The sequence below is a fragment of the Neltuma alba genome, unplaced genomic scaffold (assembly GCF_004799145.2).
Source record: "Neltuma alba isolate B1F8T4 unplaced genomic scaffold, ASM479914v2 tig00006214_pilon, whole genome shotgun sequence".
In the NCBI taxonomy this organism is placed as follows: Eukaryota; Viridiplantae; Streptophyta; class Magnoliopsida; order Fabales; family Fabaceae; genus Neltuma; species Neltuma alba.
This window is the reverse complement of record NW_021634391.1, coordinates 55,218-68,530: the sequence shown is the minus strand read 5'-3', so window position 1 is coordinate 68,530 and position 13,313 is coordinate 55,218. Positions and strand designations below refer to the sequence as shown.

The window sequence follows — 13,313 nt, the reverse complement described above, 5'->3', positions numbered from 1 at the left end:
TTCTGTGGGGTAGGAGTGATTTTAAGAACTTATTAATACTCCTCCGGTCTTTAATATAAGACCCAATTGTTAAGTTAGTTTTGATCCTAAATATAAGATCCATTTCTCATATTTATTAATTTTTTCTAAATTACCTCTATAGATACTCCATTAACCATAATCAAGTAAAAGAGGGAGGGGTGTATTAAGAAAGATGATTATGATGTTTTAGAAAAAATGTGTCATATTTCTTACAATTAATTAACTTACGTAACTTTTTTAATCTAATTAAATTAGTTAAATGGGTCTTATATTAAGGACCAGAGGAGTATTTTATAATTTGTTGCTTTATGCATGCTAAAAAATAAACAATAATTTAATTTTTGCTTCAATTTATTATTTTATGCATATTGAAAATATAAGCAATAAAATATTTTATTCAGAATTTATTATTCTGTAAAAATTGAAATTTAAAACAATAAAAATTGTTTACCTTACAACTCAAAGAGAATGACAAAAAAGAAAGCTAAAAATTACTAAATCTTAAATCAGATTTGTTACCAATTTATTTGGTGTTGACAATATAAAATTTACAAATAATAATAAATTTTTGTTGACATTTCTCACTTGGTATTTACAAATTTTTAGCTTTTTTATATTATTTTTCTACAATTTATATAAATTAAATTTGTAATTTCAGCGCGAGGCCATATCCGCTGTTTTATTACAGGCCTCATTAATTATACAATTGTCAATTGTAAAACTCATGCAGTTTTTCCCCGTCAAACGGCCTCATATTTTCCCAACTCGCTTTAAATCTTTTGGAAGGCAAGTAGTAAAGACCTCTTCCTGTAAAAATAGATATTCCTTCCCCTTAAAAAAAAAAAAAAAGAAAGATGTTCCCTTAATTAGCAGGCAGCGCTGAAGAAGACGCTATAGATAGCTGGCCTAAATGCTAATCAATCAATCTGTTGATGGTTTATTGAGCCTAAACCCTAAATCGTCTTATGATGATTTAACTCAAAGCAGTCAGTAATACGATCAACGGATGCAAGGGATCAGGGAGATCATAACCACTATAGAGGAAAGTACAATTAAAATGCTGTCATTATTAATTACGTTATACAATAAAGGCAACCTTTCGCTGAGTTTGAGGCAACATCAATATGGTCAAAAAACAAAGGCAAAAACGCGTTAGATTTCTTCCAACGAAACGGATGCTAGAAAGTTCACAGGTGACATCAGAGTAAGGTGATAATTCCCTAATCCCTTTTCTTTATAGACATAATTGCAATTAAAATTCTGCAATTGCATTATACATTATTTGTATTAGTTTTATTACTATATTTAAACACTAATAAGATTTAATTTTATTTTTTGAATTAAATCAAAACACTTCAATTTGAGAGATTATGACAGGAAATGAGATTTATTCACCCCTTTTTTAAATCTTTCCCCAGGCTTAAAAGAAATTTACAAATTTCTAATTTCAAAACATCAGGATCTGAAAAAATCTCACCCAAGTTTTTATTATTTGCTTCCTCTAAAATTTTGTCGATGGCCCTCAACATTTGCTCTGACTAGAGGGAAGTCAGGCTTATTTACCAGTAACTAATGTTAAGTGAATGTGTCCCATTAATGCAGGGGGTGGATATTAAACAGTGAGATAAATATAAATTGGCAGCGTAACAAATTGCTAAGCATACAAGAAAGCAGTGACGCCGTTAAGTTTATTCAAAGCACGAGAGAATAGGGATAGAAGCAATTGAGAGTGGAAATGGCAGCACATAGCAATCAAAATCCATAATGCCTTTGGCTTATTATCACGTTGGATACATTATTTCATTCTCACACACTCGTCTCATCCCGCGTTCTTCATCATAGCCACAAACTCCTCGTAACTGATCCTGCCATCCTGCACCCAGAAATGGGGACTCGTCATCAATCAAATCTTGCAACATATAATATAATTCACAAACCAACACCATTCAACTTACTTTATCAGTGTCCACATCGTCGATCACTTCATCTATCGTGGCTTCATCCCCCATTCCGTATTCAGTCAATGCCTGCCTAAGCTCCTCTCTCGTGATATGTCTGATCAATATCCACCCAAGTAAGAAACAACTTCACTCAGCAGCAGACTAACATAATAACTTGTTTATTTATGATTCTGATTCAAGTTACTGTCTTGCACTATAATTTCCTAGAATAAACAGTTTCGGGTGATCAATTTCATTATATGCATTCCCATGTATACTAACCCACTGTTATCCTTGTCGAAGTATTGGAAAGCCTTGAACAAGTTCTCTTCCTTCTCAAGTCTGTGCCGATGCATGGTGGCAGTTATGAATTCATAATAATCAATAGTTCCATTCTTGTCAACATCAGCCTGAAGACAAAACAACCACCAACAATATTCATCATTCAATTTTTCTGTTCTTACGGCATTCGAAGAGGCTCAAAATTCTCATCAATTAAATAACTTGGTTCACAACCCCCCCCCAAAAAAAAATCCACTGGTATTGAACTTACAGCATCCATCAACTGCCGTATTTCAGATTCGTTAAGTTTGGATCCCAATTTGGACAATCCAGCTCTGAGTTCTTCAAGTGTGATCGTGCCACTGTTATCTGTATCCATATTGTGGAACATTTGTTTCAAGCCCTTGATGTCTTCCTCTGATAGGTTTTGTGCTATTACCTTCCAAAAATCCAACCTTCGGTTACTAAGGGTAAAAGAGGCAAGTACCAAGTAAAATAAAATGACTTTGCATGACACGATGTCCAAATGTTCCACGAATCAAACAGAAATTCTGTGGAACATGGACATGCATTCTTTCCGGTAGCATTGAAATTCAGGCCTTTTTCTTAAACACTAACAGGAATTAGACCATAACTTCAAATCCAGAAAGAAACTCCCTATAATTCACAGACAAACAAAAGGCTGGAGCCTGGAAGTTACCTTCAGGGCAAGTTTCTTCATTTTGTTCATTGCTCTGAACTGTTTCATCCTAATTAAAACGGCACTGTCTATAGGCTTGTCAGATGATTGACCACCCACCTTCATCCATGGATGTTCTGTTTCAAATGCATAACAATATTTATAATTTTTCTGTAATAAAAAACTGGTTTACAGACTAAACATGACAAGTTATTTGTTGGAATCTACATAGTAACGAAAGAATTATGCGTTTAAACTCAACTACATACTCACCAAGGGCATCAGTGGCTGTGATGCGTTTCTTGGGATCATATGCCAACATTTTTCTGATCAAATCCTTGGCAGCAGCTGAAATAGAAGGCCATGGTTGGCTTTCAAGATCCAGTTTGCCTTCCAGAACAGCATCAAATATGCCTTTCTCGTTCCCTGGAAAATTTTGACCCATTATGTCAATAAAACGAAGATATAAATATGGACACAACAAATGTGAAGGGAGCAAGAGAGTGGAAGAGATATCGCATAATTGCAGAGTACAGTTGAACAAGAACAGAGGCAGGCATTATATCCTTACCAGCCCAAAACGGAGGCACCCCACTAAGGAGGATGTATAAAATGACTCCTGCACTCCACACATCTATCTCTTTTCCATAATTCCGTCTTAGAACCTCCGGGGCCATATAGTACGCACTTCCCACGACTTCCTTATACTCTTTACCTGCATCAAATCTTATTATTATTGTTACTACACTTCATAAGAATGTATTGATAAAAACTTGTTGGGAAAGAAACGAATTGAAATTGATAGCGATAATGATGCTTTCTCTATTGAACGCTTTTCTGAGGCATTTTGCTGCTGGTGGCACCATCATAGTGCAGAAATCGCTCATCCCAGAACGTCCTAGATAACATGCTAACCTTGCTTGTTTCCCAAGGTTATTGATCGTGTTGCATATTTCCCAATAGTCATATTGTGGGTATGGCCCCAGAAAATAACCAGTGAGCATGATGGTCCGACTAATCTGCGGGCTTCAGATCTGCCCTCTACTTTCCCCACTAAATGTGAACCAGTTTACTTCGTTTACTTGTCACTGTCCGACTTTCGTACAGAAGATCGTTTACTCGGTTGACTTCTCGTTTCACTTTTTAATCGACGACTTGGTCAATCACTCATCCTGTCGCCCGGTCCTTGAAATTTACTCGGTTAAATTCCACTCTATTATGCCTAACTCGTATTATCTTCTCTTTATGTTCTAAAGACATGCACTTTATACACAGACTTTGTTTAAAAATATAAGAGCAGCAGTCTTATAATTATTGTATCATTATTCATATAAATAGAGTATAGCATAACTATCTACTATGTACATATTCACTCTCCGCTTATGAAAATAACTAATTTTATAAATCCACTATCAAAATAGAAGATTAAAAAAAATATAATTTTTCAAAAGAACACGTCTTTTTTATAAAGAAAAATTAACATTATTCTTAATATTATTTTGATCATATTATATAAATTCAAGACTCAAGAGATTGTTATGCTCCATGCATGCGGAAGGAAGATGGAGATGGATCACGGAAACAAAAAATATATCCAGAAAATCCTCCAAACAGCCCCGCCCTTTTTTAAGTTGGGAAGAAAAAACAATTCCCCTTCTCCGGAAATATTGTTCATCAGCGGACAGTATAAAGGCTGCCTCAGTCAATGTTGTTATTGCTTGACACTTTGCGTAAATCACACTTCAAGGAAGTAGAAAAGTAGTTGGAATTTTTTTTTAAAAAAAAAACTTTTATAGAATGGAAAAGGAATCAAAAGGAATATGGAATCGAAAATTTTTTTTTTGGGGGGCGAAAATGGAAAAGAGAGGGAAGAAGAGAAATGGCAGAAATTGGGAAAACGCATGGAGGAACAAACCTGGCTCAATGAAGACAGAGAGGCCAAAATTCATGGCTTTCAAGGGAGAATTGGGGTGCCTTGTGGCCAACAAGAAATTTTCGGGCTTAAGGTCCCTATGCATCACCCCCATGAAATGACAAACGTGAACCACGTTGACGACTTGCCTGAATATGACGGCAGCTTCGTCCTCGCAGTAAACCCCTCTGGCAATAATGCGATCAAAAAGCTCCCCGCCGGAACACAACTCCATAACCAAATGCACGTGATGCCAGTCCTCGTAAGCTCCCTTGAATTCCACTATGTTGGGCTGCCCCGTCAGGTGCTGCAGGATCATAATTTCCTTCTTCACATCGTCGATTCCCTTCCGGCTGCTCATCTTTCTCCTTGATATGGACTTACAAGCGTACTTGAGTCCGGTGAGCTTTTCGGTGCAGAGATAAGTGGTGCCGAATTGGCCCCTTCCTAACTCTTTGTCCAGAGTGTAGTGTGTTTTGATGTCAAAATACGGTTTGCCCAGAATGGGACCGAGTTGAGGGTGGGAGGAAGAGGAAGAGGAAGAGGGGGAGGCGGAGGGCGTGGCGGGATGAGGAGCATGTTGGTTTCTCTTTGGAAGCTGTTGGTAGTGACAATGGGCTGGCGAATCAGGGGAGGATTTGCTGAAGCATAACCCCATTTTTTAAAGAGATCGGGGGTGATGAAGAAGTTGGGAATGGAGGAGCATCTCGGTAAAGGCCGGGCCAATAGATTTACATGCTGGGGATGAAAGTGCTGTGATCCTCTGCTCCTTTCAAGGGATGCCCTGCTTTGTCCCCCGCCACGCTTCTCCTCAGCATCATCCCCTTTTTGTTAGCACTACGCTTTGCTTTGCTTTGATGCTTTCGTTACTCCACCATGCGTTTCGCTCCCCTAAACGTGGTCTACTTCTCTTGTTTTATTCTACCCTCCTTGACGGTTACACAACCCAATGCCCTTCGGCCGGGCCCCACCGAAGAATATTCTATCCCATTTCTACCCGCCCCGAAGACTATGCCAATTAAGGGTCCGTTTGGACTTCAGAAACAACAGATTGATTCTCTTTCTTTTGCCTTTATGGCTGCTTGTACATATTCTTCTTTTTAATATACTTTACCATTCAAAAAAAATAATTAAGGGTCCGTTTGGATTGGGTGGAAAAGCAGCTTATTTTTAATATGACTTTTAGAAAAGTAAGATCGAGTAAAAGTTAAATTGGATGAAATAAATTGTATTTGGATTGGGGTTTAAAAAAGCTAATTTATAAAAATGAGATTGGTAAAAAGTTGTTTGGATTATAATTAAGTAAAAGTAAGTTTATTTGAGTAAAAGAAATGGGACTCACGCTTTGTCTTTCTCTCTTCACTTTTCCAACTCTATAAGCTGCAATTTTTAGTTTTTGGCTTAAGTGTATGATTTTGACATAAGCTCTTAATTTTTTTAAACTCTTTCAAATACACTCAAACATATTAAAAGTTAAAAGCTACGTAAAAGCTACTTAAATGTGACTCCAAACAGGCACTAAGTATGTACTCAAACTCAATTTGACGTAATTTGGGCCTGGGCTCATCCATACTACGGAAGTGAAAAATGAGAAGAAGGGGGAGCACAAACCGGGCTCGATGAAGACGGAGCGTCCAAAACCGGCGGCCTTCATTGGGGCGTGATCGTCCTGGCTGGTCATCAAGAACTTCTCGGGCTTCAAGTCCCGATGCATCACTCCCATGAAATGGCACACGTGAACCACCGTCACGATCTGCCGGATCAGCGCCGCCGCTTCCTTCTCGGAATAATTCCCTTTGGCGATGATGCGATCAAACAGCTCCCCGCCGGTGCACAGTTCCATGACCAAGTACACGTTCTGCCTGTCCTCGTATGCGCCCCTGAATTCCACTATGTTTGGCTGCCCCGAAAGATGCTGCAGTATCAGTATCTCTCTCCGCACGTCCTCTATCTCCTCCTTCCTCGTCAGCTTCCTCCTCGCTATGCTTTTGCACGCATACTTTCTCCCCGTCCTCTTCTCTGTGCACAGATAAGTCACCCCGGACTGCCCTCTCCCCAGTTCCTTCTCCAGCTCGTACATCATCCTTACGTCTACGTAGGGCCTTCCCAGCACCGGCCCCACCTGCGCTTGCGAAGTAGGTGCTGGTTTGACGTCGTGCAGATGATCCTCGTACGTCTGCTTGCGAGGGCGGCCGGGAGAGGAGTCAATGGGAATTTCATGCTGAGATTTGTTACAACAAAGCGCCTTGAAGAAACCAAGTCCCATGGCTCTCCGTCGACCTCTCGTAATTTGTTCACCTTAATATAGCTTGCTCATGACTTTCATTAATGGAGCTTATATATACAAACACACACACATTCATATTTAGGCAAATATGGTGCATTTCTCGTTGGCTTTGATGAGAGGGGAGGGAGAACAACTTGGTGGCTTTGCGCTGAAGAAGAGATTCGATTCCATGAGTCCTCGCTGGGGATTGGTATGTGTGGCATGAGCAGCAAGACATGCATCTGATTCAAAATCGTCTGCACGCTTTGCATCTTCGCCATTTCTTATACACGTAATTCTCAGCTAATTAAATGCATTAGTTAGCTATCATGCCATATTACTCTAATTGGAGCTTTGGATTGACCTCAGTCGAGTTGAAAAAATTAGCAGAAAATGCCCCACTCATGACACGTGGGCCTCGCCTCTGAGGGACTTACTTTATTCCATAGTTGATATATCACTTTAACCCGCCTTGATTTTAAAATTTACTTATTAAATATGCTTTTCTTAATTAATTTTTTTTTCTTTTGGTAATAACATGGTTATATATTTAGTGAAAGAACGACATAAAAAAATGATATATATACACATATATATCTTACATTCGTATTTTTCTGTATCTTCGTATGACTATTCAAATTCTTATAGCCAGACATGAACTGTATAACCGTGAATAATATATTTTATCTTTTGAAACAGCACAATGCATAAAAGAAATCATACACGTTCTAGATTTAAAAATCATTTTATAACTTCTTCATTCAATCACAGACTCATTAATTAATAGCAAAAGTAGATAGCTCAGACTGATCGAGAAGTTTACATGACGCGCATGCACTGAACAGAAACTCTCGCTAATTAATTAGTGAATAGCACATGCGTAGCCTTACAAGTTTGATCCCCCTAAATTCATCTATGTGGGAAAGTACGTACATTCAGACGAGGCTAGAAAACTAAAGGATGGCACTCCGTTCAAGCAAACACTAGAGGAGAGACGTTAAACTGAGGTGAATGGGCTGAGGAGGAGGCTAGCGATCCACAGGCGTGACGCACTTTGGATGCACTTCGTAGCCACATTGGAGGCACTGGTAGGCCCAGCTGGAGCCCTGTTCATCGCAGACACAGCAAATGAAGGGGCCTCCGCCGTTGCCGTCGGATACGAGATTGAGATGGTGGCGATGGCCCTCGTGAGCGACCAACGTGGGAAGCCCCCTGGCCTCTTCCTCCATCTGTTTCTCCAGCGACTCCACCCGGGCACGGGTGAAGGGGTATGCATTCTCGTGGTACAAGTTGATGAGGCTCCTGCCGTGCCTGGTTATGGTCTTGCCATCAGGACCTATTATCACCAGGCATGGTATTCCCTGCACATCGAAGTGCCTCGCCAGCTTCTTCATCTCCGCATCCCCGTATGGCAGCGCCAACCACGGCATGCTTCCGAAATACGACTGGAAAGACGCCTCGTCTCTGTCGTTGGATATCAGCACGATCTCAAAGTCCTCCTCTCCTTTCTCCGACAACACCTGCTTTATCTTTTCGTATATCCCTATGAGCTTGGGAGTGAACTTCTGCTCCGGCACGCACCACTGCGCTGAGAAGTACAGCCCTATTGTTTTACCCACCAACGATGCAACCGGTACCTGCATGTCCACGTACGCTACCTCACACCCATCAGCCTCCCAATTAAGCACCATGCCAATTGTGCTTGCCATCTAAACCTTACCACCAGTACTACCCAATTATGCTACTTATTTTTATTTTCATGCATGTACTATTTCTTTTGTTTGTTTAAGGTGAAATTACGTAGATAACATGCAGGCACGCTTTACACACACCCGTGCGTATTCAATCCCGAGTCATCATTTCCACACACACACACACACATCTGTAAATCAGTCCAACATCATGACAAGTATTTCTTAATACTAATTCAACTTATAATTTCAAAAATAGTAAGGGTTGAAACTTTACTGTTCCTTGATCAATAAAATAATATTTGTGGCGAAATTAAACAATAACACGCAAATAACGCGCGCGCATGTATACACACACACACACAGATAAATATCCGCGATATGATATGGGCAAGATATGTATACCTGCCGGGATCCTGGGTGGCCCAAAACACAGTCCCTACCGGGGCCGGTCAGTAAATTAGTCAAAGTCTGGTTTTCGTGCTTGTCCCTCTCTTCCTGATGAAGCTGCTCTAGCCTTTCCTTAGTAAACGGATAGGCCTGCGCTCCAAATCGATAAATGACATTAACTCCATCACGCAAAGTTGCTTCCTCTTTAGCGTCGTGGGGTTGCAATATCACTAAACAAGGAACGCCTTCGACGTCGTACTTCCTATTCAGCGCTTTCTTTGTTTCCAAATCAGAAAACGGAATTGCCAGCCATGGCATTTGGCCGTAAAAGATATCAAAGGCGTCCGTGTCTTCGTCAGAGGACACGTAGATAATCTCAAACTCTGACGCATTCTTCTTCAGCTCCTCGTAAACGCCGACCAGCATTTGGGTGAATCTCCGGCACGGCGGATACCAGTTAGCGGCGAATAAGAGCCCCAGTATTTTTCCTTCAACATCAGAAACTTTCACCTGCGCACGCAATTTCCAACTAATCAGCAATCACGACGTACAATTCTTGTGCGTGTACTATACATATGTGTATATATACTATATTCCATATACCTCAATTAGCTGATTCATCAATAAGATGCGTGTTACGAGATGTACGTTCTCCACTTTGGTATGTTAAAAGCGGAAGCACGCACGCACTCATAAGAGCATCGATACTTTTATGTTAGCTAGGTAGTTTCGTGTGAGTAGAGGGAAGGGGGGAATTGAGGTAGGACCACCCAAACTGGGTACAATTTTGTGGATTTTATTACAGTTAGAAATGTAACAAATTAATGAGCATTGTCATGGAATATATAAACCAAATGGAAATAGTACTCGAGGCTCAAATTAATCACACCGACAAAGGAGTAGTGCGAAAGGCTATAAAAGTACGAGTTCTAAGAAGGAACCAAAATCATGAAAGGGATGGGGTCCCGAAGTGGAACACGTGTAACGCTAAAGGAATGATTTTAGGGACACTTGTCCCTTGGCTAGAGATATGCTCAGCTGTCTACATATTATAAGTATATATTCCACGTTTTATAATATATAAGTTTACTTTAACCACCTTTCACCCCAAAATATTAGTTAAAAACTAGTTATAATATTAAACATGTAAAAAATTTGTAAAACTTTTTAAATATATATCTGCTTGGCAAAAAGTATCCATTACATTAATTATAATATATTTAGTATTTATAAAATTATGCAGAAGACAAAATAGGAAAACAAAAATTAAATGTTTTGGATGCTATGAAACAAAATTTCGAAATCAAGTTAAACGAAAATAATTTATATCGCGAACAAATGTTTTTTTGGGGGGGGGGGGGAGGAAGAAGAAGCTACAAATATTGATTGGGCATGTGAAGCTCGTGAGTGGTTAAACCACTCCGAAATCATCAAATCAAGCTAACACCACTGTATATCACACCCCTACCTATGTATCTGCATCTCTTAAATACTTGATCGCCCTCTCTATCAGAAGAGGAAAATATAATGCTATGAACACCCTAAAAGACTATGTGCGAGCTTTAATTATTTATATAGGATATCCCCGTGATTCACTCTGATCATATGTAAACTCCTTTGAGTGATTGTAGGAAGAAATAGATGTGGTTCTGGATGGTCGCCCGGGTAGCAGCCCCCATCTCGATCAGTAAGAAAAAGATTTTGCACATAAATATAATACATAAAATATGGATATAATCCGTATGATTATGAAGCTTATGGGTAGACCAATATCGTCAGCCTTTTGAGTTGAGCACCTAAATTCGCTGGAAGATATCAAGCCCATCATATATTGTTTCAAACCCTAGAAATCTCGAGTGGCCGGCAAGGAGCAATAAGAGACCTTGCCTCTTCTCCTAGAGCTACCTGTAATTCCAGACTCGGGTTGCGTGTCGTTAAAGAAGAGAAGGCGGCGGACGAACCATTTTCATAGAAAATATATGATGAAGTTCCGGTTTTCTCGATTATGATCAACGCTAAAGTGCGAATAACTAGAGTTTCTCCAGCACAGAAATTGCAGATCCATGTATATAATAAGATTAACGCTAGATGTAAGTGATCACACAGCATAACTCGATATCAAATACGGGGCAACGCAATAACCATCCACCACAGGACAAAATACTAAGAAAGGTAAAGGCTTTGGTTAAATTCCCAGCGAAAGTCGTGTGGTTTGTCAGCAAAATAGAAAAAGGCTGGGAGGGCCATTGGCGGGAGAAAGTTTTGGGAAAAGAGAAAGCCTCTGTGTGTGTGTGTGTGTGTGTGCTGCATCCATGTTGACTCATACAATCTGAATCAGGGATAGAGCCCAGACACCCCCTTGTACAGAAGAAGCTGAACCAAATGATAGAGACAGGAATATAAATTAAAAGATTCCATATTTTAACAGGCAGATGGAGAGAGAGAGCGCACCTGAGCGCGAGAGGGAGCGAGCAGAAAATCACGATGGTTGGAAGCAAGGAGGGAAGAGAATTGAGCGGAAGAACCATTAGTGAGCAGAGAAGGTTGAGATGATGCGTCCTTCATCTCCGTGGGGGTCATGAAGAGGGCAGAGGGCCGTGGCGTGGCTTTACCCTTCGTCTCCTTCCCTCGCACCATCCTGTCCTCGCAACCACATATTATTATGCATTCATTCATTCCGCAAATCATACCTCACTTTAAATTTAATTACCTGCTCCTCATCCACATGGAACATGATGCTGCCGCGCTCCTATCTTGTTGCCACGATACCGTCTTCCCTCAGGGGTCGCATAGTGCCGGGTAAGAATAAGGAGAGCGATGGGGCCGCCTGTATGGCCCCAGGCCAACTCTCGCTGGCCTTTGCTCCACCAGAGTCCCACCCGATTAAGGTCCGTGCTGCTCTCGAACGCTTTGACACTTGATGTCACCTACGCAAATACCGCTTCCTCGACACCTGTCCTCTTCTTCCTTCCTTGCTTTTATTATTTTATTTCCGTGCCACATCCTTTAGTTCCCCAACCCCAATTATTATTTTTGGGGCAATTCACAGTTTCACGCAAACGTGGTGCGCGACTGCTCTGCCTTTTTGGTAGAGAAATTATTGCATGTTAACTATGGTCCAAGTGTCAGGAAAGCAATACTCCATGAATAAGAAGAGAGAATACATGCGCATTGAAAATATGAAACATGATTATCCTCGTGTATAACATCTAATTAATTAATTTAATTAGATTAAAAACATTATTTAAATTAATTAATATGATATATTTTTTAAAATATCCTAAATATTTTTTAATTCTATTTCTCTTTTAACTGCTTAATTATTATTAAAACAATAGTAATAGAATTAATTTAAAAAAATTAATAACTATATAAAATAAATCTTACGTATAAGATTAATATCAGTTTCGAGTACTATTTCATATATCTGGAGTATTCCCGTTCGTGATTGTCTCACTGTTTCCAATAATCTTTTCCTACAGCTGTACTTTAGCCAATAAAAGCATTCCGCATATAAAGAATGGTTGGGAAGTTAAGATAGTTTATTGGAGCGAAGCGAGTGTCCGTAGGTTAAAAAATCGTTTAAAAATATGAATTTAATTATATCATTGCCATGTTTAATACTCCCTCCATTTCTTATTATAAGAGACAAATAACCGAATTACATTGATAAAAAAAATAGTTAAAATTAGTTAAGAACAATCATATGTAAAAAGTATAATTTTTTTCCCAAAAATGCCCTCATTAATAATGAGAGAGAACAATTAAATTATTAAAAGAAAAAAAAGTGGGAGGGAGAGAGAGTGTGAATTGGAGACAAAATAAATATGGGTAAAATAGGAAATCAACACAAAAAAATAGAGACAACTTTTAAGTGTCTCTTATATATAGGAACATGCCATAAGCATCAAATGTCTCTTATAATAAGGAATGGAGGGAGTACTAGTTTCGGTTATTAATATAAGAACTTAATATATTTTATCTCTTATAATTATCTTTTCTTTAAGATAGTCTTTCTAATAATTATAATTTGAACTAATATATTTAATTAATTAGTAAGAATATTTTAAGAAAGACAATACTTATTTATTATAACTAACTAACTTAACTCATTTTCTTAACATATTTAATT

The 13,313-nt window shown here is 39.1% G+C and overlaps 3 protein-coding genes across 3 annotated transcripts; all 3 read right to left on the bottom strand.

The window, feature by feature from the left end:
- Nucleotides 1-1,769: 1,769 nt before the first annotated feature.
- Nucleotides 1,770-5,697, bottom strand: LOC114749895 (calcium-dependent protein kinase 29-like). Its single transcript, XM_028938434.1, has 8 exons — nt 4,838-5,697; nt 3,494-3,637; nt 3,196-3,348; nt 2,944-3,059; nt 2,515-2,682; nt 2,244-2,371; nt 1,977-2,076; nt 1,770-1,894 (listed from the first exon to the last, which is right to left on the bottom strand). Exons 1-8 carry the CDS (start codon nt 5,490-5,492, stop codon nt 1,841-1,843), a joined length of 1,518 nt encoding a protein of 505 aa, XP_028794267.1. The 5' UTR covers nt 5,493-5,697; the 3' UTR covers nt 1,770-1,840.
- A 632-nt stretch (nt 5,698-6,329) lies between these two features.
- On the bottom strand, nt 6,330-7,100 carry LOC114749885 (calcium-dependent protein kinase 29-like). The gene has a single exon (XM_028938425.1). It carries the CDS (start codon nt 7,098-7,100, stop codon nt 6,330-6,332), a length of 771 nt encoding a protein of 256 aa, XP_028794258.1.
- A 726-nt stretch (nt 7,101-7,826) lies between these two features.
- On the bottom strand, nt 7,827-11,845 carry LOC114749896 (probable nucleoredoxin 2). The gene is made up of 3 exons (XM_028938435.1): nt 11,633-11,845; nt 9,197-9,691; nt 7,827-8,737 (listed from the first exon to the last, which is right to left on the bottom strand). The coding sequence occupies exons 1-3, from the start codon at nt 11,816-11,818 to the stop codon at nt 8,129-8,131; spliced, it is 1,290 nt and encodes a 429-aa protein (XP_028794268.1). The 5' UTR covers nt 11,819-11,845; the 3' UTR covers nt 7,827-8,128.
- Between the last annotated feature and the right edge of the window lie 1,468 nt (nt 11,846-13,313).

Coding starts and splice junctions, on each gene's coding strand:
- LOC114749885 (XM_028938425.1), bottom strand. CDS start 7,100: ATGGGACTTGGTTTCTTCAAGGCGCTTTGTTGTAACAAATCTCAGCAT.
- LOC114749895 (XM_028938434.1), bottom strand. CDS start 5,492: ATGGGGTTATGCTTCAGCAAATCCTCCCCTGATTCGCCAGCCCATTGT. Junction 3,060..3,195: donor CACAGCCACTGATGCCCTTG/GTGAGTATGTAG, acceptor CATTTGAAACAG/AACATCCATGGATGAAGGTG. Junction 2,077..2,243: donor TTCGACAAGGATAACAGTGG/GTTAGTATACAT, acceptor GATATTGATCAG/ACATATCACGAGAGAGGAGC.
- LOC114749896 (XM_028938435.1), bottom strand. CDS start 11,818: ATGGTGCGAGGGAAGGAGACGAAGGGTAAAGCCACGCCACGGCCCTCT. Junction 9,692..11,632: donor TCGCTCCCTCTCGCGCTCAG/GTGCGCTCTCTC, acceptor TTGCGTGCGCAG/GTGAAAGTTTCTGATGTTGA. Junction 8,738..9,196: donor GCCACCCAGGATCCCGGCAG/GTATACATATCT, acceptor GTGGACATGCAG/GTACCGGTTGCATCGTTGGT.